The following is a 22,322-nucleotide window of genomic DNA, read 5'->3' as shown; positions in this document are numbered from 1 at the left end:
AAGAAGGTGGCTTCCATTAGAAGAAGGCTCCTTGCAGTGGTGGAGAATGCTTCTCTCAGCAGAAAGCACATACCTTAATTTACTTAACTGTATTCTGCTACTCTGCCTGGTGAAGTATAGAATCTTCTTCCAGTCCAAAGATCAGCCCAATGGAAGAGGTTCTCCTGAGCCTCCATCGTGCCCCCAGTTTCCCTTTGCTCACTACAGTAATTATCAATGTACATAACCCCCAAACGTGTTTCAGATACATTGTCGGAGATGAAATGGGGAATGAGCGGAAATTGTTTAATTAACATAAGAAAGTTCATTAAACACTGTTTAAATTATGAATGTTATTCATGTTGAAATGAAATTTCAAAAATGTAAGCAGTCAATGACCAGCAAAACAATAAAAGTTCTCGGTGGTCAAGCAGACAGAGTGCAACTGACCTTAGATGTTTTGCTGTTTGAAGTACAATATGCCTATTATATCTGCTCCACTTGAAAATGTGAGATAGAAAAGGAAATGGAGAGAAGTAAATAAAATAGAAGAATAAAGGAGAAAGATACAGAAGGAATGTGGCAAGACTTAAGTAGAAAAGACAGAAGTCCAGCTCAGGCAGGGGGGAATGTCCTACAATGAGGTAAGGTCAAAAAGTGACTTGGAGAGGAGCTAAGCATTCTATCTGGAGGTACCTGTACTGACAGCAGAGAATGCTACAAAGCCAAATATGCAATGTTTCCAGCAAAGTAACCAGGAAGCCTTCCCTTGCTTCCTTTCTCACCCTGAGTACATGAGACAGGTTATCCTGGCACTTTATAGGGCTGACAACATACTGTCTCAAACTGTGCTACAACCAGTCATCCAACATCTTTCTCTTGAGCAATGATATTATTCATCACAACATGAAATCAAATCCCCCTTTAATGAAATTGTAGGTTTTAAAAAAAAAATGAAATGTGTATTATAGGATTTCGGTGCTCGCATTTCCTTTGTTGTAACTACAGTTCTCAAAACATATGTCCTGATGCAGTCCTACCAACCCAAATCTGTCCATCAATGAACCAGCCACGTACACATGGACTTTTAATGTAGGTTGCCTGGCCTGTTACAATTGTAAAAACGAGGCGGAGATCTGGGCATACAATATATATGCCGATTTCTTATCTTAAGTGAAATATAATGCATGCACTGAGCATGATATATTGGGCCAGGTTTAAGGCCCCCCTTCCATGTGTAATTCCTTTTATGGAAAAGCTACATACCATATATCTTTTGGATTCCCTGTAAATCATCATTAGGAAGTTTGAAGTTGTCAGTTTCCATGTACTGGTAAAATGGAGCCATGATGGCAGTGGGGTCATTTGAATGCTCCAAGCCTAGGGCGTGTCCCAATTCATGGACTGCAACTAGAAACAAATCATTGCCTAGAAGAAAAGGAAGCAAAAAGTAAGCTTTATAAGTACATTATCAATTCATCACATCCACTGTACTTGACACAAAGCACCATTTAAGTGACTTTTACAGACACTGACAATATTTCACATGCAGCTGATGCAGAACCTTCTTCCACGGCTCCTACAGTGAAATCCCAATATTACACTCCATTTAATATTTCACAGCTGCAAATAATATGACAGAATTGGTAGGACATTCCTATATATTTCCCAACATTCCACAGCTGATACGATGTCCAGATCTACATAAAGGTTTGCTCCTATGAAGGAGTTTCATGCACAATGCATAGTATCAAACTATGTTTTCTCTTCAGTTACCACTTCTGTTTGGACAAACAGATCTTACACAAACTGAAGTTTTAGTGGAAATGGAAGAACATATGCATGTAATTTCTTCACAGGATGCAAGCCATAGATCAAGACACACATGTCCCTTTTAGTGGACACATGAAGCAGTCTTTCACACCATTGGTCCCATCAACACCATTAATGTCTGTCTGGGCTGTCAACAGCTCTCCAGGGTTTCAGGCTGAGGTCTTTTATGTCACCTACTACTGTAGTAGTGGAAAGTGCTGTCAAGTAACAGCTGACTTACAGTGACCCCTCAGGGGGTTTTCAAGGGAAGAGATGTTCAGAGTTTATTAATCATTGCCTGCTCCTGCATAATGACCCTGGACTTCCTTGGAGGTCTTCCTTCCAACTACTAACCAGAGCTGATCACGTTTAGCTTCTGAGATTTGATGAGATTGGGCTATCCTGGACCATCCAGTCCATAGACACCTACTACTACCTGCTCTTTTTCACAAGAGATGCTGGGTTACTACTGGGAATAGGATTGCCAGCTTCCTTCTGTCAGCTGATGGAGACCGGGGGGGGGGGCATTTACCAGAAGAAAGACTCAGGCCATGTTACCAGCATTGTACCAGAAGTGACTTCATCATGTCAGCAACCTGCAAGTGATATTCTGGCATTTGGGCAAAAATTCTATGGCAAATCCTTTACCAGAATTTACATCTTCTACCACAGAGGTTTTACTCAAATACTCAGAAGTATCACTCAGAAGTCCCTGGCATGGTGACATCACTTCCTGTATACTGCCAGCACCATGGTCTAAGGCCTTCCTATTTTTACTGATAAGTTTTCCTGCCAGCTAGCTGATTGGTGGCTTGGAGACTGGACTTAGTAGTTGGAGACCCTATTCTCCACTAGCTGGTTTGGCAATCCTGACGGGGACTTTCTGATATTTTTCAAACACTTATGTAAATGTTCCCATTTTACTTTTTATTGTAGGACTATTGTACAGGAGCAGAATTAGTATTCTGAACAATTAGGGCTGTAAATAGCATGACCCAATATTATGTTTACAATATTATGTTTGCAAGGTCTCCAGGAATCTCAGGATGCTCACATAGGAATGAATGGTATCAGTGACAGGGCTGCACAACAACAACACACTATAGGCCGTTTAAGGCTTCAACTCAGCTACACCAACCAGCTGCCAAACTAGCAAGAATGAAAGGAGCAAGAAAGAAGAATGAGGCAACCGCAGGAATGCAGTATGGTCCTTTTAAAGTTCTACTTCAACTACTAACAACAGTTGGAATTATAACTTATCTCCACACTACAGAGATAAATTCCCCTGGAGAAAATGGATGCTTTGGAGGGTGCACTCAATGGCATTGTACCCCACTGAGGTCCCTATCCTCACAAGCTCCATCCCCAAATGCCCAGGAATTTCCTAACCTTAATCTTGCAAACCTACCCTGCCATCTTCCACCAATGCCCAAGGGGGACCTGGCAACCCTACCTGTCAATTTAACTTGACCAAGGCAATGGGAGGTAATCAAGAGGTTGTAGATGCAGCCCAAGATTCCTCCAAAGTCTCACAGGATTGCTAGTTCTCGTTAGATTTCAGGAGAATTGATTGGGCATGTGCAGCCTGCATTCCAGTAAAGAGGTAACTAGGCTATCTTGCTACCTTGTGCAGAAGAAGCCCAGTGTAGAGGAGGAGGAGAGGAAGAAGAAAAGGCCAAGGACAAACCACCACCACTGTCGTGTGTTGCAATGCCCCTCCACTCTCCTGTTCTAAGCTTCTGCAAGCCCAAACAGTGGGCTTGGATAATAAAGAGTGAGATGGATAAGCAAACTGCTGAAGGCAGCAGGTACATGGATTCCCCCTGAATCCCCCAAAGCTTAGGTACAAATGATTTTCTCTTGGCTCATGTGCATCCTTGATTACTCATAACTTACTATCCCTCCCTATTGTTGCTCTTTTCTAGCTCTTTGCCTCACCTACAGATACCTTTTCCATTTCAATTTCAGTCAGACTCAGCAGCTATGGAATCTTTGACCCCAAAGCACTCCATTCCAACAGAAGGGACATGGTTCCCTGCAGCATCCCAGGCCAAAAAAAGAAAGCACACTCATGAGAATCTAATTCCACTCTGATCATTCAAAACAGGATGACTGGACACATCCCACTAAGAGTGAACAACTCTTTCCTTGTCCTTTGACCTTTCCTGTCATCACATATAAAAACTTTTGGCCACTAGCATTTCTCATCCTCCAAGCACTCAATGGCTTTTAAGGGTAACCTCAGGATAACTGTCTACTGGAGCCAATTGTTGCAAAAAGCTGTGCAGCTAATATAAACCAAGATAAGGCCATTTTACACCTATTTTTCAGAGGTATATCTAAGATGTCCTAAAGATATAAAAGGCTGAATAGTGTAACTATATATTTACAAAAATAACCTGTTAGGATATCTCAACCACTACAAGTGTTAAATAGCTTTGCAAAACAGAATAGTCTCCATATTTGTCTTCAAAAGATTTGTTTTTTACCTAATTACATGCCACCTTGTTTTCACAATTGCTTTTTGCATGATCTAGCAGGAATGCCAAGAGATTTGAGGGCAGACTATGGACAAGGACCTCAGTTGTTGCCAAACCACTGCTGCCATGAAAAAATTGGTAACTCAGGTTTTGGTAATTCAGATGTTATACTACTCTTTCTAAAAATTACAATAGCATCCACAGACTTAACAAGATTGAAGATACTGATCTCCTAGCTATCCCCTTTTAAAGATTATATATGAAGAAGAAGACGAGTATGCCGCTTTTCTCTACCTGAAGGAGTCTCAAAATGGCTTACAGTTGCCTTCCCTTCCCTTTCCCTGCAACAGACACCCTGTGAGGTGGATGAGGCTGAGAGAGCCCTGATATCACTGCTCGGTCAGAACAGCTTTATCAGTGTTGTGGTCAGCCCAAGGTCACCCAGCTGGTTGCATGTGGGGGAGTGCAGAATTGAACCTGGCTCACCAGATTAGAAGTCCGTATTCCAAACCAGTACACCAAAACATGTAACTGTTTTCCTTTCATTCCTCTCACTCACAATAAGGAGAGCTGACAAGGCTCAAAAATGATATATCAACTTGCCAGGTTTCATTGCTCCCACAAGTCAGACATCATGCCAGTGAGCAGAGTGGAGGGATAGGGCCTCATCTTCACACTGCACAGTTTTAATGACTAATTTTAATGTCATTTGTCGCCATTGCCTGCCTCTGCATTGTAACCCTGGACTTCCTTAGTCATTTCTCATTCAAATACTAACCACAGTGAACCCTGCTTAGCTTCCAAGAACTACCAAGATCAGTCTAGGCTGGGCTATCCAAGTCAGGGTGACTGAATTTACCAATAGACTTTTAAAGCAATGCTTTCAACATCTTGAAGAGCTGAAACATTGTTTTTGTTTATCTAGGAAACATCTTCTCAAACAGACTTTTTTTTCCAACAGAGGTCAAGGTCACTCTTTCAAGTTACATCTTAGAGCACATGGGTAGAGACTAAATTGATTGCATTTCCAACAATGATGAGAAAGTCAGTCAAGGAAAATTTCAATGGAAATAGGATTGACACATCCTTGCTTGGAGTTTATATGGTCTATTTCCTCCTAGACCATTGTCTCAAAGCTGTTTCTCCAGTCTAAATGAATGTAAACTGTAGGCAGATATGCAAGTAAACTTAATTCAACTTCACTGGGGTCTTGACTACCTACAACATTCTGTGAAGCTAAACAAGGTAGTTCAGTTACACCACTGAAGATGCCATCCTGCTCCAAAAAGAATTTCTTTTCTTAAGAGGAGAGTAGCAACTTATGCCATCCCTTGGCAGCGTACTGATGTTGCAGAAACTGAGAGACCACTTAGGGATGCAGTAAGAGTTTCCAGCATGTGGGGAGTGGGATGGGGTGAAGGAGTGTCATGGAACTAGGGTTGTGCGTGGTGGCCTATGTGAATTCATATGCAGGAAATAGACAAGATAAGTGGCATCTTACCCAATAGACAAGGAATCTATCCAAGATGCAAATTTTCATTCATGGAAAGGAAGCTAAAGCCTTGGGGTTGGGGGGGGGGGGGAATCAGCATTTCCTTTTATTGTGTACTGAAAATCTTTTGAAACATTAATATGCTATTCGTATTTACATTCAAAGTCAAAAGTCAAAACTCCCCAAGTGCCTTACAATAACAATACAAAGAATAACTAAAAACCTAATCTAAATAACCCTATTCCACAAAAATAAGATCAGGTCAGCCTAACTCTGTCTGGAAAAGTCCTCAAGAAAAAGTCCTCTCTGTTCTACTTTGCAAAAAGATGAAGCAATCCCCCATGAGGTTCTCACACAGATTAGTAGATCATGGACCCTGGGATCACCTGTAGAAATTCAGAGCATTGATAGAACCACTAATACATATCTTCAGTGTGCCTGACAGCATGACATATTAAGTGGTAACTCATCCAAAGGCAGAAAAAAGGAAAGACATGCATGTGATGGTACAAACTTAATTATGAGTTCTATTCCAGAGTTGCTGTTGCTCACAATTAGAGACTTTCCGTGAACTCACACAATACCACAGATCAATTTCTGTGAGCAAGGAAGCCTCCCTCTTTTCCCCAGATATTGACTGATTGATGCTATTATGTGAATTCATATGTTGCACCAGCACTCATGCAGGGAATGCATTTATGTAAGCCGTTAAATATTTAAATCTGCAGTATATGTATGAATCGGCTCTCAAAGGGTCATAGGATTTAAAAAAAAAAAACCCTTCACCAACAATCCTGTTCAAACCTTTCAAATATCAATCAGGGGAAAAGCTTTCAACACTACTAATGTACAAAGAACAAATCAAGTCCTGCTCCTCTACAGTATTATTGAAATGATTGGGGATGCGTACAGAAGCAATGTTTGATCAGTTCTATCTAAACTCTCCAGCATCCTTACATCATTGCTGAATACCCAGAATGTGATCACTGTACCTTAAAGCAGGGGTAGTCAACCTGTGGTCCTCCAGATGTTCATGGACTACAATTCCCATGAACCCCTGCCAGCATGGCAGGGGCTCATGGGAATTGTAGTCCATGAACATCAGGAGGACCACCAGTTGACTACCCCTGCCTTAGAGCATCTTTAGTCTACAGTTCTCTCTCATGTTAGGTCTCAATGCCACCCATGATGTATCCACAGCTGAGACATTTGGTTCCCTCAGAAGATTCATTTTTGAGATTCAGCTGGTTCAGGTTCCCACAGCACAGCTTGGGTCTGGTGTGTCAATTGAACTGGCAGCAATGTGAAATTTACTATTAGCTGATGGCTGCAGTTCAGCAGAGGTTGGCATTTCTTATACATTTCTTGTGGGTGCTAGCATAGCATCCATATGAGAAAAATGACTGGGCTATGAACCAAATAGATTTCAGATATGCTTAATCTGAACCCAGAATATCTATCACACTTGGAAATCTGGAAACAATTCTCACCAATCCCTAGAGTGATCCTTTATAAGTTTACTCACAATCCTACAGCTATATAATGGTGCTTAACCTCTTGGAAAGTGTTTTTAAGGATTACACTTTGTGTAAATGAACAACATTGCAAAGGGCTCCTTGAAAGACAGTTATTCTTAATTTTTATGCATGGCCACATATTCCGGCTCAAAACTGGCTGCCTGCAAAACTATCTCCCCCACGTCATTCAGAAGGAATTCTCGCAGAGAACCTGCAAGTTCTTTGTATAAATTAAAATACGCCTTGGTCATGAACCAGAACAAAGACATATTTTTTCCTCCCAACTCAGGTAATTAGCTTTGATTCTATTCTATTTCAGATAGATATAGCATACTGGAGAATGAATTTAAGACTTCAAAGATATTCATGGTGGTCTGTAAGAGGCTTTCCTTGCAGAAGCCATTTGTCCCTCAGCTATGAATATGTCAGCATGCAAGAGAGGGGTGATTAGCTTTTAAGCCCTGCTTTTCATAAAGCCATTTTGACAAAACATACAAATTGCCCTTCCACGGGATGTTTACATGGATTTGGCTCCAATCAAATGTACAGCTTTGTAACCTTCCTAGCTGTCTTCACGTCTCTAATGTTGATTCATTCAATTTAATTTAATCCTTGATTAAATCAGATTAACTGGATTGGGCGATTTGCAGAGCAAATGGGTTAAACTAGATGAAGTACATCTCTTTAGGAGTCTAGGAGGGATACTCATTATGTTGAGTTAAAAATGACACTGTCAAGCAAAGGTACTAGTGCTGGAATGAACAGATCAACTGTAACTCCAATGGAAGGAATTCAATTTAAAATAGGGATATATCATGGAAACAAGAGCCTCTTGTGGCACAGCGTGGTAAGGCAGCAGACATGCAGTCTGAAGCTCTGCCCATGGGGCTGGGAGTTCAATCCCAGCAGCCAGCTCAAGGTTGACTCAGCCTTCCATCCTTCTGAGGTCGGTAAAATGAGTACCCAGCTTGCTGGGGGGGTAAACGGTAATGACTGGAGAAGGCACTGGCAAACCACCCCATATTGAGTCTGCCATGAAAACGCTAGAGGGCATCACCCCAAGGGTCAGACATGACCCAGTGCTTGCACAGGGGATACCTTTACCTTTATATCATGGAAACAATAATGGAAACCAAGATATTATATAGTATGATCTAGGGGCTTGCTTTCTCAGTGGCTGTCCCATGTTTGTGCAACAGACGTCTGGAAGAAAGGAGGGTTCCTACTCTCATGTTTTCTAATGGGGCTCTGGAACACCTGGTCACAATGAAATGGGAAAGTAGTATCATCTGTACCATCCATCCAAGTGACAAGGACAATCTTACCACATTGCTAGTGTAGAAATGCGGTAAAATGTCACTTGTAAAGGGCTCACTTGGAAGAGGCTGGACTTTGTTGGCAAGGAGAGAATGTTTATCCAGCAGCAAAATAACTAATCCCCCTTGAAATCCACATAGGAAACAATCTTATAGGGAAAGTATACATCTAACACAGAGGTAGTCAACCTGTGGTCCTCCAGATGTCCATGGACTACAATTCCCATGAGCCCCTGCCAGCATTTGCAGGGGCTCATGGGAATTGTAATCCATGAACATCTGGAGGACCACAGGTTGACTACCCCTGATCTAATATATAGTGCTGGCAAAGCTGGTTGAGATCAGATTTCTCAACGGAGAAGTGGTAGTCCAGGAAATAAAGCTTAAATTCCCACAAGGACTTTGGTTTAAGGCTTCCAACAGCTAGCACCACTCAGATCCTTGTCCAGATTTTTAGGTGGGATGGTTCTTGGTGGCTGTGAGCTTTGGATATTCTAGAATAGTTTGATAGTTCACATACTGAAATGTTGTTGATAATGAGGTCTTAAAATGGGGCAGATTTTAAAAAATACAAATAGTCTACTGCAAGTAAGTTTCATAGCATTTCTTTCAGCGTAGGCTTTTGTCTCCTAACAAAACTTTATTCCCCTGGTTGTTTGGGAACTAATTCAAATGCTTTAAAAGCATGAGTAACTTTGAGAAGATTTATGGGGAAAACCCACATATAATAAGGTTTTACTGAGCACTCCAATAAGTTGTTCATCTCTTTTGAGAAACACAGAATTCAAATTGCCTTCATTAGCAGAGCAATATAGTGTGGAAAATGAGCCTCGTACTTTTCAAGGGGGTTAGTGATTTGCATTTTTGCTAAATAATCAAGCTGTTGCCTCTTCCCAGCCTCCTGTAGGCCAGAGGAACATGAGAAGAACAATCATTCAGCCAGCTAATCCTCTTGACACTCTGGAGTTCAATTTAGCTCCTAAACAATCTGTCACTAAAGTTCTCCATTGTTTTATCAGATATTTCAAATGATAGTAGCGTATACAATGACTGTACTTCATCACATAGAAACCACAATGAAGTTTAAAAGAAAAAAATGAAGTTTGACTTTTCAGAATGACTCATAGCTTTAACTGAGTTACACATTTTTCTTCACTGTATGTTTTGGTAAAATAAAAGTCCTCACAAGACCTACTGACTCTGAATTTAAGAACCTGTTGATACAGAAGAAAGAAGCAAAAAAGAAAAGGGAAGAAAGGGACTGGAAAACATATGGGACACTGAGTAACCACTAACACCATTGAAGTTCAGTTAAGAGTACGGACTGGGAAGCTGGATTACTGCAGTATACTCTATATGAGATGACCCTTGAATACTTCACTGAAAATTCAACTTATCCAAAATGTTGCAACACATCACAGTAAATATATAACTGATGTCCTACAAGAACTACATGACCTTCCAGGTTGTTTCTTAGCACAATCCAAAATGCTAGATTTATTCTAAACTTCTAGGGCTGCCTATCTCCAGATGGCGACTGGAGATCTCTCCAACCTACCACTGATTTACATACTACCCCTGGAGAAAATGGCTGCTCTGGAAGTTAGACATTATATTGGGGTCCCCCTCCCTTCCCCATACCCCACCTTGCCATGCTCTATACCCAAATATTCAGAAATTTCCCAACCCGTGTATATATTATAAATCCCTAAATTTACCAGGCCAAGGGGATCTAAAGTGGTCTCTATGAACATGCCTATTCCATAAAGATTTACCTCATAATTCCTTCTACTGTCCTCCACTTCCTGAAATGAGTCAAATGGCACCCAGGAACATCGCCTCCTTGGTCATTGTACCACAGTTATAGAATATATACCCTTCTGAAGCTGACTTAGTGAACTCTATATTTCTGGTACTCCTACAGTCTGCCCTTTGAATCTACCATTCCAGTAGGGGAACTGATGCCTGCTATCTGGAAATCAGCTGCAATTACAGGAGAATCTCAGGGCCTTGAGATTGGCAATCCTACCTGCTTTACTGGTTTGTATTTATTGCAGTTTCTATGGTGAATTGTTATTGTACTTTTGCTGTTGATCAATGTATTTTGTTTTTGTTTTGGTAACTAGTTTAAGCAGGTGTGGGGTAGAAATAATGTCACTGTATCAATTCATGAAATATCAAAGATGTGGGATTTGAAGAAACAAACACAGGTGGGAGGCCAACTAGATGTAACATCAATAAACCCATGTATACAGCTCTATAAAGTGGCTTAGCTGGAATACTGTATTAAAATGTAGCATAGGAAAGCAGGGGGAGTATTCTTTCCCATCCTAAACATCCTTTAAAACTATTTCTATCCAGCGGGCTGCTATGATTATAGTAACGTGTGATGGTAAATTTTGAAAAAAAAATAAATGGGTTCATGAACAAAAATTCAGGTTGGAAGGGAGACTAGGAGGGAGGTTAAAAGCATAAGTGGTAGATGGACCCATTTAAAAGAGCATTAGTCTTAGGAGTTAAAAGATATGTATACCGAACATGTATATTGTATGGGCATTCTAGGGTTGAAAGTATTTGATTGATCCATACAGCCTTATATAAGCTAACCTGCATTTTACTAATCAAATTCCTTAGTGAACAGGAAGAGACACACAGCTAATTGACATATTTATTATTATTAATAAAATATGATGAAATTCAGTTTCTGTTGCCAAGCCCTTCTTTAGGAAAAGACAAACTTCGGTAGGGAACATGTCTGTAACCTTGATCAGGGCATACAGAAGCCAATATATAAAGACTCAAATGCAATGAAAGAGAAAGGGTAGCGAAATCCCTATATGAATATGTATGTGTATACACAGACACATACATGCAAGCGAAGACTAACCTTTTTAATGGATTGCTGTTTATATCTTCAACTCGGTACAGAATTATGGATATTTATTTTATTAAATTTGTATTGCCTTTGGGCTCAGGGATGTTTACAGCATAAATAATAAAACATAGTCACAATCCTAAAAACAGTAAGTTACAATTGATAAAATTGTTAAAATTATTACAGTTATAAAATCCTACATTGTAGTATGTTTCCTGGTGCAAGTTTGCAGAAAACGACATTGCTGCAAACTAAATGCTATATGACATATTCAGTACATTTGTGAACAACACTGACACCAAGTGATAAGGCTAGATTTATTTTTATTGATGATTATAATAATATATCAGTGAATGGCTTTAGGACTTGTATATTCCTTGTATCCTTGAACTGTTCACATTTTAAATAGTTTTAATGTGATTTGCTTTATAAAAATGTTCCTGGAAAGGAACTAACAATAAATTTTATATGGAATACCTGATGGAAGTCAGCTGGCATCCAGGATGAGTGACAGGAAAACAATGATCTGACTCCTGTGGTTTTTGTCCTGTGTTGCTTTCCCTTCTGGGTCCAGCCACAGCAGCTGCTAGTAGCAGCAGCCCAGGCAGCTCCAACCCCACCCTGTGCTGCTCTGTCCTGCTGTTGGGTGCTGATGGTGGAGCAGCAGTGGTGTAGATAGATGGCACTTGAACAGAGCTAGGAGGAAGAAGGGAAAGATGGATGGTGGGAGAATGGTGGCTTCCCTTTGGCCTCCAGAAGAAAGGCACACAGTGAAGAGGAAGCTTCTCTCATCCTTCAAGAGGCCCTCAAAATTTGGCAGCCAAGGCAATTGCCTTTGTTTGCCTGGTGGTTGGGCTCGTCCTGCTTACACCCTGGGGGAGCTAGAATAAATCCTACAGAGCATTTCTGCAGGCATAACACTCATCTTCAAGAAGAAGCACTAAAAATAAAGCTTGCCGATAACTTGTGCCAGGTTAAAACAGGATCCAAACTTTTGCATGCACAAGATATAACACTGGGTATTATTTAACTGGTTCGATCCTGCTATGAAGTGCTATGGTTTGCATTAGAACTTGTCCTACTGCTTGTGCTACTAGATCAATGCTAAGTAAGTCTTCCTGCCTGATTATACTTCACTGAATCTAATCCACTGCATACAGGAAGTGTGTATTGTTGTATAAATTGTTGTACAAATATAGCAATGATATTATTCTAGTAGAAAGTGGCATTGTAGTAAAACACTAACATAGGTTTCAAAGTGGAAAATGAAATGCCTATATCAAATCGAATTAGGATTGCCGACCTCCAGGGGGTGGGCGGGGCAGAAATCTCCCACTATTACAACCAATCTATAGGCAACTGAGACCAGGTCACGTGGAGAAGATGGCCAATTTGGAAAGTGGACCCCATGACATCGTATCCCATTGAAATCCCTCCCCTTCACTATCCTGGCCTTGGCAGGCTCCACCGCCCAAATCTCCCAATATTTCCCAACCCAGAGCTGGCAACCTTAAATCTAATGTGTGTATCTCCCATCAGATAGTTTGCTGGTATGCTAATAATTACATAGACACATTTTATTTATTTACCAGCAAGAAAGCCCATTGCAAGCAGGAATGAAATGGGCGCTAGGACCCAGGGGACACCGGGAGGTGCAGATCTCTCTCTGTCTCCCTCTCTCTGGGTGTCTTGGTGTACCTTGCAGCAGGAGGCATAGCAGGTAATTAGGGCTCATTCTTAGGAGGGAAGGAGGGCTGGTTTGCAGTTTTGGGCAGCTCTCTCTGTCTCTCTCTCTGTAATGTCCAGCCAGCTACCACCTCCAGCAGGGCTGGCAGGGCATTTGTTGGTGTGTTGGGTGCACGGTATATGAAACAGATGGCCACGCACTTGGTTGTGCCCCACCTGAGGCCAACATATTCAATTCCTGGTATTGGCAGTGCAGGGAGTGCTCTGAAGGAGAAATCCTCATGGATTACAATTGTTACCCCTCCCCACCCTGAAGTCTGTGACTGATGGTGGATGGAAAACCTGGCAGGGGCTAATTGTTTAAGGGTGACTGTTTCACGTTCCCTGACCCTGGTTTCCGACATACACACTAGGTCTACTCTGTGCTCTGCAAAGTTGGCTTGCAGAGTAGAGGCTTTGTTGTTGATTGAACTGGCATTGCACAGCATCAGCGTTGGAGGTGCATTTTTTACCTTTGCCTCCACCCTAATGACCCGAGAGATGGGGCAGAGGTTAGAAAGTATTCAAGCATGTCTATATCTCAAGTCCATTTGCATCCCACCTCCGCCCACTGCTGTCTCTACCTCTTATCTTTATTATTGGATCCCTGACCCCCTGCCCCCCCCCGCTGTTTCTCCCTCATTTATGCCTACTGTTTGTGGGTCATCCATGTCTGATGTTTAGTTGTGATTTCCGTAATTTGACTTCCCTATGGGGTTTTTTTGTTGTTGGTGTTGGATACTTTATCATCCAAGGGTACTTTCCTGTACCTTGGCTTTCTATTTGGTTGGGTGATTATTTTGGTTTTGGTTAGGTTAATGAAGGGTTTATTTAATTCTGGAGAGATAGGCCTGATCGTCGGATATGACATCTCAGGGTTACCCAGTCCAGATTATTAGTTGTATGTATTAGTTCATTTGAAGAGGGGCTGGGATAACTTCATTTTGAAGTTTGGGATTGGTTAGTTGGGGAGCTGGTTTTCTTGATGTGTTACCTAAAGTTGTGCTGTTTCTTTGGATTAATTGTGCTGCTACTTGAGCTGATTGGAGAGTTAGTTTATGCCTTTTGGATTTGGTGGCTTGATCTGGGTGGTTGTGTTTTAAATGGATTTGATTTGTGGTTAGGATGGGGTTTTTCCAATTTCAGGGTGTGATTATCGCCAATCAAGCTTGAATTAATTAGGGGGTATTGAATTGATTGTTTGAAGTAGGTTCTTTTGGGTTAATTAACTGAACATTAATCTGCTGTGTGCTTGCACATGAGCTTATATCTTGAATAAAATTCTATTGGTCTTTAAGGCGCCACTGGACTCAAACTTTGTTCTGTTCCTTCAGAACAACATAGCTACCCAACTGGAATACTTTTTCCTGTTCAGGTTCTTGGATTGATAAAATGTGTCCTCTGATTCAAAGCTGAGATTTAAGCCTCTAAGTATACAGTAAACAAGGAGCAGCTGAGTTCATTTTGCTGTCAAGGAGATGGGATTTCTTTGGACATAAATGAGGCTGCTATTAGTTCCTGTGATAATTATGATCAATGAACTGTTGTCATGCTAAAAAAAAAATCACACAAGCTAAATGTGTTGCCATGCTCTACTCATCCCTTTGTGAAAAAAGCTAACAAACCCTGTGTTATGGATATTTAAATGTAAGAGACTGAGTCTCCAGGCTGAGGTGTCTTTAAAAAAACAACTCAAAACACAAAACTCTCTACCTTCATACAAAACTAATCGATAATCCATAAGAAATATATTCTGGACTCATAACACCTTACTTACCACTTTGATGGTCTAGTCCTATGTGGTGCTACTCCACTCGAAGCCCAATGAAACCAATGGCCTAGGCTGGAATAACTCTGCATAGGATTGCACTTCTAATCTTATCCTGTTGAAGAGCCATTTAATGCTGTCCATAGAACACTTCTTCTCTTTGCAGACATTAAAGTGAACAGATATTAGCCATATTTGATAAATATTCAGCGAAGGATCTAAAACAACGTGGCATGTTCCAAGCACAAGTTTGTTTAAATTGAGACCTGTCAAATGCATGGATAGCATCAGTGAGTATCCAATGAAGTGCCTTTTGCAAACAACTTCTCACCAATCCCACAGCAAATTGCCCAAGTATTTCTGAAACAAGGTTCAGTAGGCTGAGTCAGAAGGGACTTGGGAAGGAAGGGAGCAGAGGGGAAAGACGGATAGGCAGTATTTTGGCTGATTGCAGCATTGGGAAGCACAAGATGAGGACAGTGAAGATGGTGGAAGGTAAACCTTCCAGCAGGGTGGAGCTCCACTGCTAATGCCACCTCAGCTGAGAATATCCTCCTCTTCTGCCAGCATCGCCACCTTCTTCTTATTCCCCCTGCCATACTCTAGGATAATGTCCCCCCAAAAGTGCTACATTCTGCCAGTTCCAACAGGCTGGTGGTCCCAGACCCAAGAAAGGTTTTCAGTCCTGGCCCCTACCTGGTGGACTTAATTAAAACATTCATACCTCATCTTTCCTTGAGATTCAAGATGGCTTAATCTGATTCATCATCTTATCTTGACATTAATATTCTACTGTATCTTTTCTACAATACCTTGAAACCTCTTCTAGTCTATGTCCATTTCTCAGAGAATGTAGAGAAAGGTCTCCATTCCGCATAGCACTATGAACATATATGGTTCCAGCTTTCCTAATCATGGCTTTTGACTATAGTGAATATATTGAAAGATAAAGGTAAAGGTAAAGGTATCCCCTTTGCAAGCACCGAGTCATGTCTGACCCTTGGGGTGACACCCTCCAGCGTTTCCATGGCAGACTCAATACGGGGTGGTTTGCCATTCCCTTCCCCAGTCATTACCGTTTACCCCCTGCAGCAAGCTGGGTACTCATTTTACCAACCTCAGAATGATGGAAGGCTGATTCAACCTTGAGCCGGCTGCTGGGATTGAATTCCCAGCCTCATGGGCAGAGCTTTCAGACTGCATGTCTGCTGCCTTACCACTCTGTGCCACAAGAGTATTGAAGGATACTTGGACATAAAATATTTAAGAACTTATAATTTAAAACTATCAACTATACTCATGTTTTTCTACAAACCACTATGAATCTTCCCTTATCTGTCCAAATGGAATTACTACACATTAGGAGACACGAGCCTCAGTTATATAAGAACCAATCCAACAGCTGAGGACCAGTTAGGACTGCAGTTTTATCATGTTTTTATGTGACCAAACATGCAAGGTAAAAGAACAGCATATGTGAAAAACTGGGGATGAACAGAATGTATCTCTTGCTGCTCATTTGGAAGACCAGGGGTTAATATAGGAGGAGGATGCCAACTGGTGGGTAATTTTCAATAACCGTGAAGCTGGATGCAGTTACTCTGCCATGCACAGAATGTGGTGATGTGTATAGCATTGTCCTCCCTAGGCGCCACAATAGTTATCCAAGTGAACAATTACACCAGTGCTTGACCATGTTAACCATTCTGACAGGAGATATAAACACTGCTTGCATACTAACTAGGGTTTGTCAATTAATTCTGCCTCAGTGGATTTGGGAGGCCGAGCGGCAAAATGGAATATTATGGTAATCCTTCAACATCAAGGAAGCCTCTAAACAAGCTGAGTTTAGGGTGCCTGAGGCGGTCACCACACGAATGAACAGCAGTCTTGAGAGGGGCTCTTGCTTCAGGTGACTTCTTGTAAAGGAGTTAGCATGATCTAAAGCAGGGCTTGGTCTCTTGGAAACAGTGCAGTAGTGGAATAGCTTCCCTAGATTCCATAAGGATACTCACGGCTTAGTTTCAGAGGTATTATTAAGACATTGCTTTGCTTTCACAGAAACAGTAGTTGGGTTTTAAATGGTGCTTTGTGTGTGTGTTATTCCTGGTTTATTTTTTATTTGCACTGCTTTAAATTCTTTTGATACGTTTAGCTGCATGTCACGTTGAGTGTCTTCTGAAAGAAAGATGATTCTCAAATTCCTACAAATAAAATTGTATTCCTTCTATCTGACGGGGAGCCTCAACTGAGCAGCCGCTGTATAGACAATGACACCTTAGAAGCACCCTAGATCAAAGGTGTCAAAATAAAACCCATGGGCCAGAACCAGCCCCTGCAGGGCTCATATCTGGCCCGCAAGCAACTGGCTCCCTCTTGCTTCTTTCCCTGGGCTGCTGCATCACAGGCACAGATCACTTTCACCTGGTTCTTTCCTTCTTCTGCTGTATTACAGCCTGCTTTCAACTCAGTTACATAGGAGAGATACAAAACCAAACCACTCTTCTTTCCATTGGCTGAGGTCTCATCCCCCCTCCCTCCTCCCTTAGGGAGAAGGGGAGGGAGGGAAAATGAACAGTCTGAGTCCCATGGCACCTTCAGGACCTTTATTCAAGGAATAAGCTTTCAAGTGCATGCACATTTCTTGGGGGCGGGAGAGGAAGAAGGATCCTTCTTATAAACACAATTCACATTGAGATCACATACACACAGGTTAAAATGAAGGGGCAGGACAAAGAGATGTATTGGGATAAGAGGAAAGGAGAATTAAAGGAAATTATTTTGGCTTATTCTGAAAAGTTCTTTTTTATTATTTTAAGATTATTTCTCTATGCCTATCTCAGGTTTTATTTTCTTTCAAAAAGTTCCCGATTGGGAATTACAGCACTTGGATTGGATTTCATTGTATAATGACTGTAAGTAGATGGCTAAGTATTTAAATATATTTAAGGCTCCATAAGTTCAAAACGCCTCCCTCTTTCCTCTCAACAGGTCTCCCTCTCTCCTCTCCCATCTTGCTGGCTGCCTTAGCAACCCCCCGCCTCCCTGCTTCCTAACTGTTTCATTATCATCACTAGCACTGCATGGATTATGCCCGGTCTGAAATCAACACATTACTTCCCTTGGAGAGATCCCCATTTTAAGTTCTAACACAGTGGTCCGCAACCATTTTAAGGCGGTGGGGAGGACGATCGCCCGGCCACGCATGCATGTTTGCGCCCGCACATGCGCATTTGCGCCATGCACGGCCGAAAACGTGCATGCGCGGCCCTGCTTTCCTCTCCCTCCCACAAAAAGAAGCTTGCCGGGCCGCAAGCTAATTGGCCGCTTTCGCGGCTAATTTGCTTGCGGCCTGGGAAGTTTCTTACTGGAGGGGGGCAGGGAGAGGGAGCCACAGCCCCGTGCCAGGGCCTTCACAGCCTGACACTGGGCTGCCGCCCAGTGGTTGGAGACCACTGTTCTAACAGATAAAGAAGAAAAAGAGGAAACCTAACAGCACAACTTGCAATATTTATTAGACAAAAGGAGCAAGAGTTCAGGAGCACCTTATAGATTAGAAAACACTGTGGTGAGGTATGTGGTCAGTCATTGCTTCAGGTACAACTATAATGCAAGTCCATAGTTCCTTGTATCTTGGATTTCAGACACCAAATAACAACAGCAATCATTAGCAATGAGATTGGAAGCCTAGGTCTCAGTCCAGTTCTGGAGGGTACATTGGCTTGAACTGCATTATCAGTTGTAATTCAGCCATCACTTTTTCTGATCTACCTTTGAACCTCCATTGTAAGAGAACTGCGACTCTTAAGGCAGGAACTGAATGTCCCAGAAGGTTAAAATGTTCCTCCACTGTTTTTTTTTTAATGCTGTGGTTTCTAAGTGTGGGACTTACACCCATTTAGTTTTTGCATCCTGGTCTGGATCCTCTGGACAGAACTGAGACCAAGGGTCCCAGTCTCATTACCAATGGAATTTCCATGCCTACTACCCTTCTGCACATCACATCTAATCCAGTCAATCCTGCTATTGTTGTTCTCCTGCTGTTTGGCATCTGAAATTACCTTTGTACAGTTTGTATCTCCGACATGCACAACCTGGCTCAACAAACTGACATTTACACCAGATCCAGCCCTCCTAACAAATGAGTTCGACTCCTCTCCTCTAGATAGTGCTTTGCATATGGAAGCCTGTCCTTGAGATGTTTTTCCCTGACCTGGATGGCCCAGGCTAGCCTGACCTCATCAGATCTCAAAAGCTAAGGAGAATCAGCTCTGGATAATTGGATGGGAAACCTTCAAGGAATACCAGGGTCATGACTCAGAGGCAGGCAATGGCAAACTACCTCTGAACATCTCCTACCTTGAAAACCCCATTGGTTCACTATGTCAGCTGTAAGAGACATTTATATACACACAACTATCCATTGTGATGGTTGGGAACTCTATTCTGAAATTCACTTTGGACTACAGGAAGACATTTTATAATCTGTTGGCTTCCAACCTGGCTAGGGTTGCCAGCTCCTGGTTGGAAAATTCCTGGACAGCTGATGTCTATTGTCTGAAGATCAGTTGCAATCTTGGGAGATCTCCAGCTACATCTGGAGGTTGGCAACCATAAACACACTGCAAAACAGTTCCAGCTTTCCACAGCTGTTCCACAGGTTAGGCAGCTATCTACCATACATTTTCAGCATCACAGTTATCAAATATGCAAGAAGAGGGAGGGAGGGTAAAATCCCATACTAGTGCTATTATTACCATGATCAGTAAATCATGTTGTATTTATTTCCAGGTATCCTTTCAATAGCAATGTTTTATTAACTGCATTGATAAACGTGATTTTCAAAAAATAACAGAGACACTCCCCAGTAACAAAATAATAATCTACATTCATAAAGTGGTGTAATGTTACTTTATGCTTCAAAGTAAGTACAGTGAATGGAGAATGGTGTAAACCAATTTGGAGCCCCATTGGGGAGAAAGATGAGGTACAAATGAAGTAAATAAATAAAAATAATAATTCTATCAGAAAAGAAGTTGGGCCTGAAGCATTCTCACCACTCTACTATCTACTACATGGAAATTAACAGATGCTTCATTTGAAAGATACAGTTGTTCTAATTATTTTCAAGGGGGGCACAAAAATACAAAGCCATCTTACAGTTCTCTTTAGATAGTACACAAATCAAGTGCTTAAATAGCTATTTGTTCTTACCATCATGATTAGGGTTTCCCAAGGTCCATGGTTCATCTGAGTCAAAATGTGTGTCTCCCCCAATTCCTGGCCCGGGGAAATAAGCATGGGCCAAAAATCCTCCCTCCCCATCAAAGGGAGAGCTGTCTCCATGGAAACCTGATGCAAAAATGATTGTAATATCCACATCCCTCTTGCCATTCTCTAGTTCAATGTAAGGAACTTCCTCAAATGTCAGAGGGGTTACATTCTGCCACACATCAAAGGCACGGCGAATGGCTTTACGGGTTTCAGCATCTCCTACTTTGGGAGTGACGTTCTTTATGCTGCAAACAAAAACAAAAAGATAAGCTGGTTATTAGAATGATTCTTTATTCTAAAACTACATTTTTTGAGGTAATGAGAACTATTCTTAAAATGAAGGTGATTCCACTTGAAACTAATAAGTAAATAATTATCACATCTAAGAAAACCTCTGTGCTAGATCTAATTTTGATTTATTTATTTGATCAACAGCAGCCCAAGAATTTGTCCCGGCCCTCCTAGAAGCCATTTGAAACCATGCTAAGCAACAGGAAACAGAAATAAATCGACTACTGGCTGTTTTCATCTTGGTCTGAAATTACAATTAATTCAGCTAATTCAGCTAACTGACTGCAGTTCACTGTGATCAAACAGTTGTGTTTTCTCTTTAAATGAAACTTTAATATCACAGTGGATCCAATTAACAACAGAGTAGCATCAAATGATGAACTAACCCAAGAAGTACTGAACGAAAGCATGGAAATCAGCCTAAACTTCTAACAGCCATGGATCTATCCATTTCCTTTTAAGGTTAGTTTTTGGATATTAACTTGCTGAGTACACAAAATGGTCTAATAAAAGACAACATTCTGGAAAAAAGCAATTAAAAAATAACAGATTTGAACCACCTATATTCTTACAGGAACTACCGTATTAAAACACAGTCATATTTATTAAATAAAACAAAACCAGACATATGATTTATATAGAAACAAACAATAAAATATATAAGAGGAATGGAAGGGGTAGAGCCTGGTGTATAAAACTGCTAGAGCAGCCAGAAGTGATATAAGTATGCTGGCTAAGGGTATGTGTTCAAACCTACCCAAGCTGAAAATATACTTTGGGATCCTAAATATCCAGATTCTCTCAGGAAGACTGCGTGGCGGGGGATTCCAAAAAATCCAATATATATTTGGAAATCGCCAGGGCTTGTACTGCAGTCCCTTTAAAGTTTAAAGAGCTTGCAGAAGACAGTCTGAGAATGGCAGACTGGCTTCTCCTGCAGGACAGGATCAGCTGTGCCACGGGAGTGCCCCCACTGAGAGATTCCCACCAGCACATATTTGTACAGGCTTTTTTTTAAACCACTATTTTTCTTCTTGGGTCTATTGGACCTGAAAAAAAATTAGAATTTCCAAAAATTTGTGGATCCAAATGCCATGCAAAACTGTAGAATCTTTTATAAAATAAGGAGAAAAATGCACCAGGAGACTATATCCATAGATAGGTAGGTGCATAAACAATAAAATCCACAGTATGAGGATGAAATCCATTCAGGGTCCACAATTCAAGTATGTTCCTGGGCCCAACATCAGTCAGGTAGTTATTATGACAGAAGTAGTGCTAACAAACAGCGATATATCATGGCCACCTGGCCTGGAGAGATAAAACATGGGGGTATCCTAAAATGCCAAAAAGAAATCTTATCTTACAATGTCATATGCATGACAACCGAAAATACCATTTTTAAGAACCGTAAATGTTCACTAGTACGTCAACCTTCTCATTTTAACTGAATGCTAAGCTCATTTATACCACCATGGTTCTCAAAGTGGATGGTTCCTTAGAAACTAGGAGTGGCCACAATAAGGAAAAGTTCATATGTGAGTCACTCTTGCCAATCAGATAAATATACTTTGTTAGAGTTAACAGGCAACATAGATACACAAACCTCATCCTGCTCCTTTTTCAGATCCACCCCTTCACCAACAGATGACTTGCCAAGTAATTTCCTCCTCTTCACTTTTCCTCTTGTATCAAAGAAGCAACCCAGTACACCTCCACCTTCCTCCACTGTTCTAAAGGAAGTGTTAGTAATTTTACCAACACCTTCTCACAACTGCATCTTCTCATATTTA

General features: G+C 41.3%; 1 protein-coding gene across 3 annotated transcripts in view; it reads right to left on the bottom strand.

The window, feature by feature from the left end:
- Window positions 1-22,322, bottom strand: part of MMP16 (matrix metallopeptidase 16) — a 187,437-nt gene that overhangs the window by 58,359 nt on the left and 106,756 nt on the right. For all 3 annotated transcript variants that reach the window (XM_077351973.1, XM_077351974.1, XM_077351975.1), the window contains 2 exons: window positions 20,179-20,483; window positions 1,246-1,407 (listed from right to left, as the gene is read on the bottom strand). In XM_077351973.1, the coding sequence (XP_077208088.1) occupies window positions 1,246-1,407; window positions 20,179-20,483 (467 nt within the window). The remainder of the gene's footprint in view (window positions 1-1,245; window positions 1,408-20,178; window positions 20,484-22,322) is intronic.

This window comes from Paroedura picta, chromosome 9 (genome assembly GCF_049243985.1).
Source record: "Paroedura picta isolate Pp20150507F chromosome 9, Ppicta_v3.0, whole genome shotgun sequence".
NCBI classification, from domain to species: Eukaryota; Metazoa; Chordata; class Lepidosauria; order Squamata; family Gekkonidae; genus Paroedura; species Paroedura picta.
This window is presented reverse-complemented; position numbering and strand designations above follow the sequence as displayed.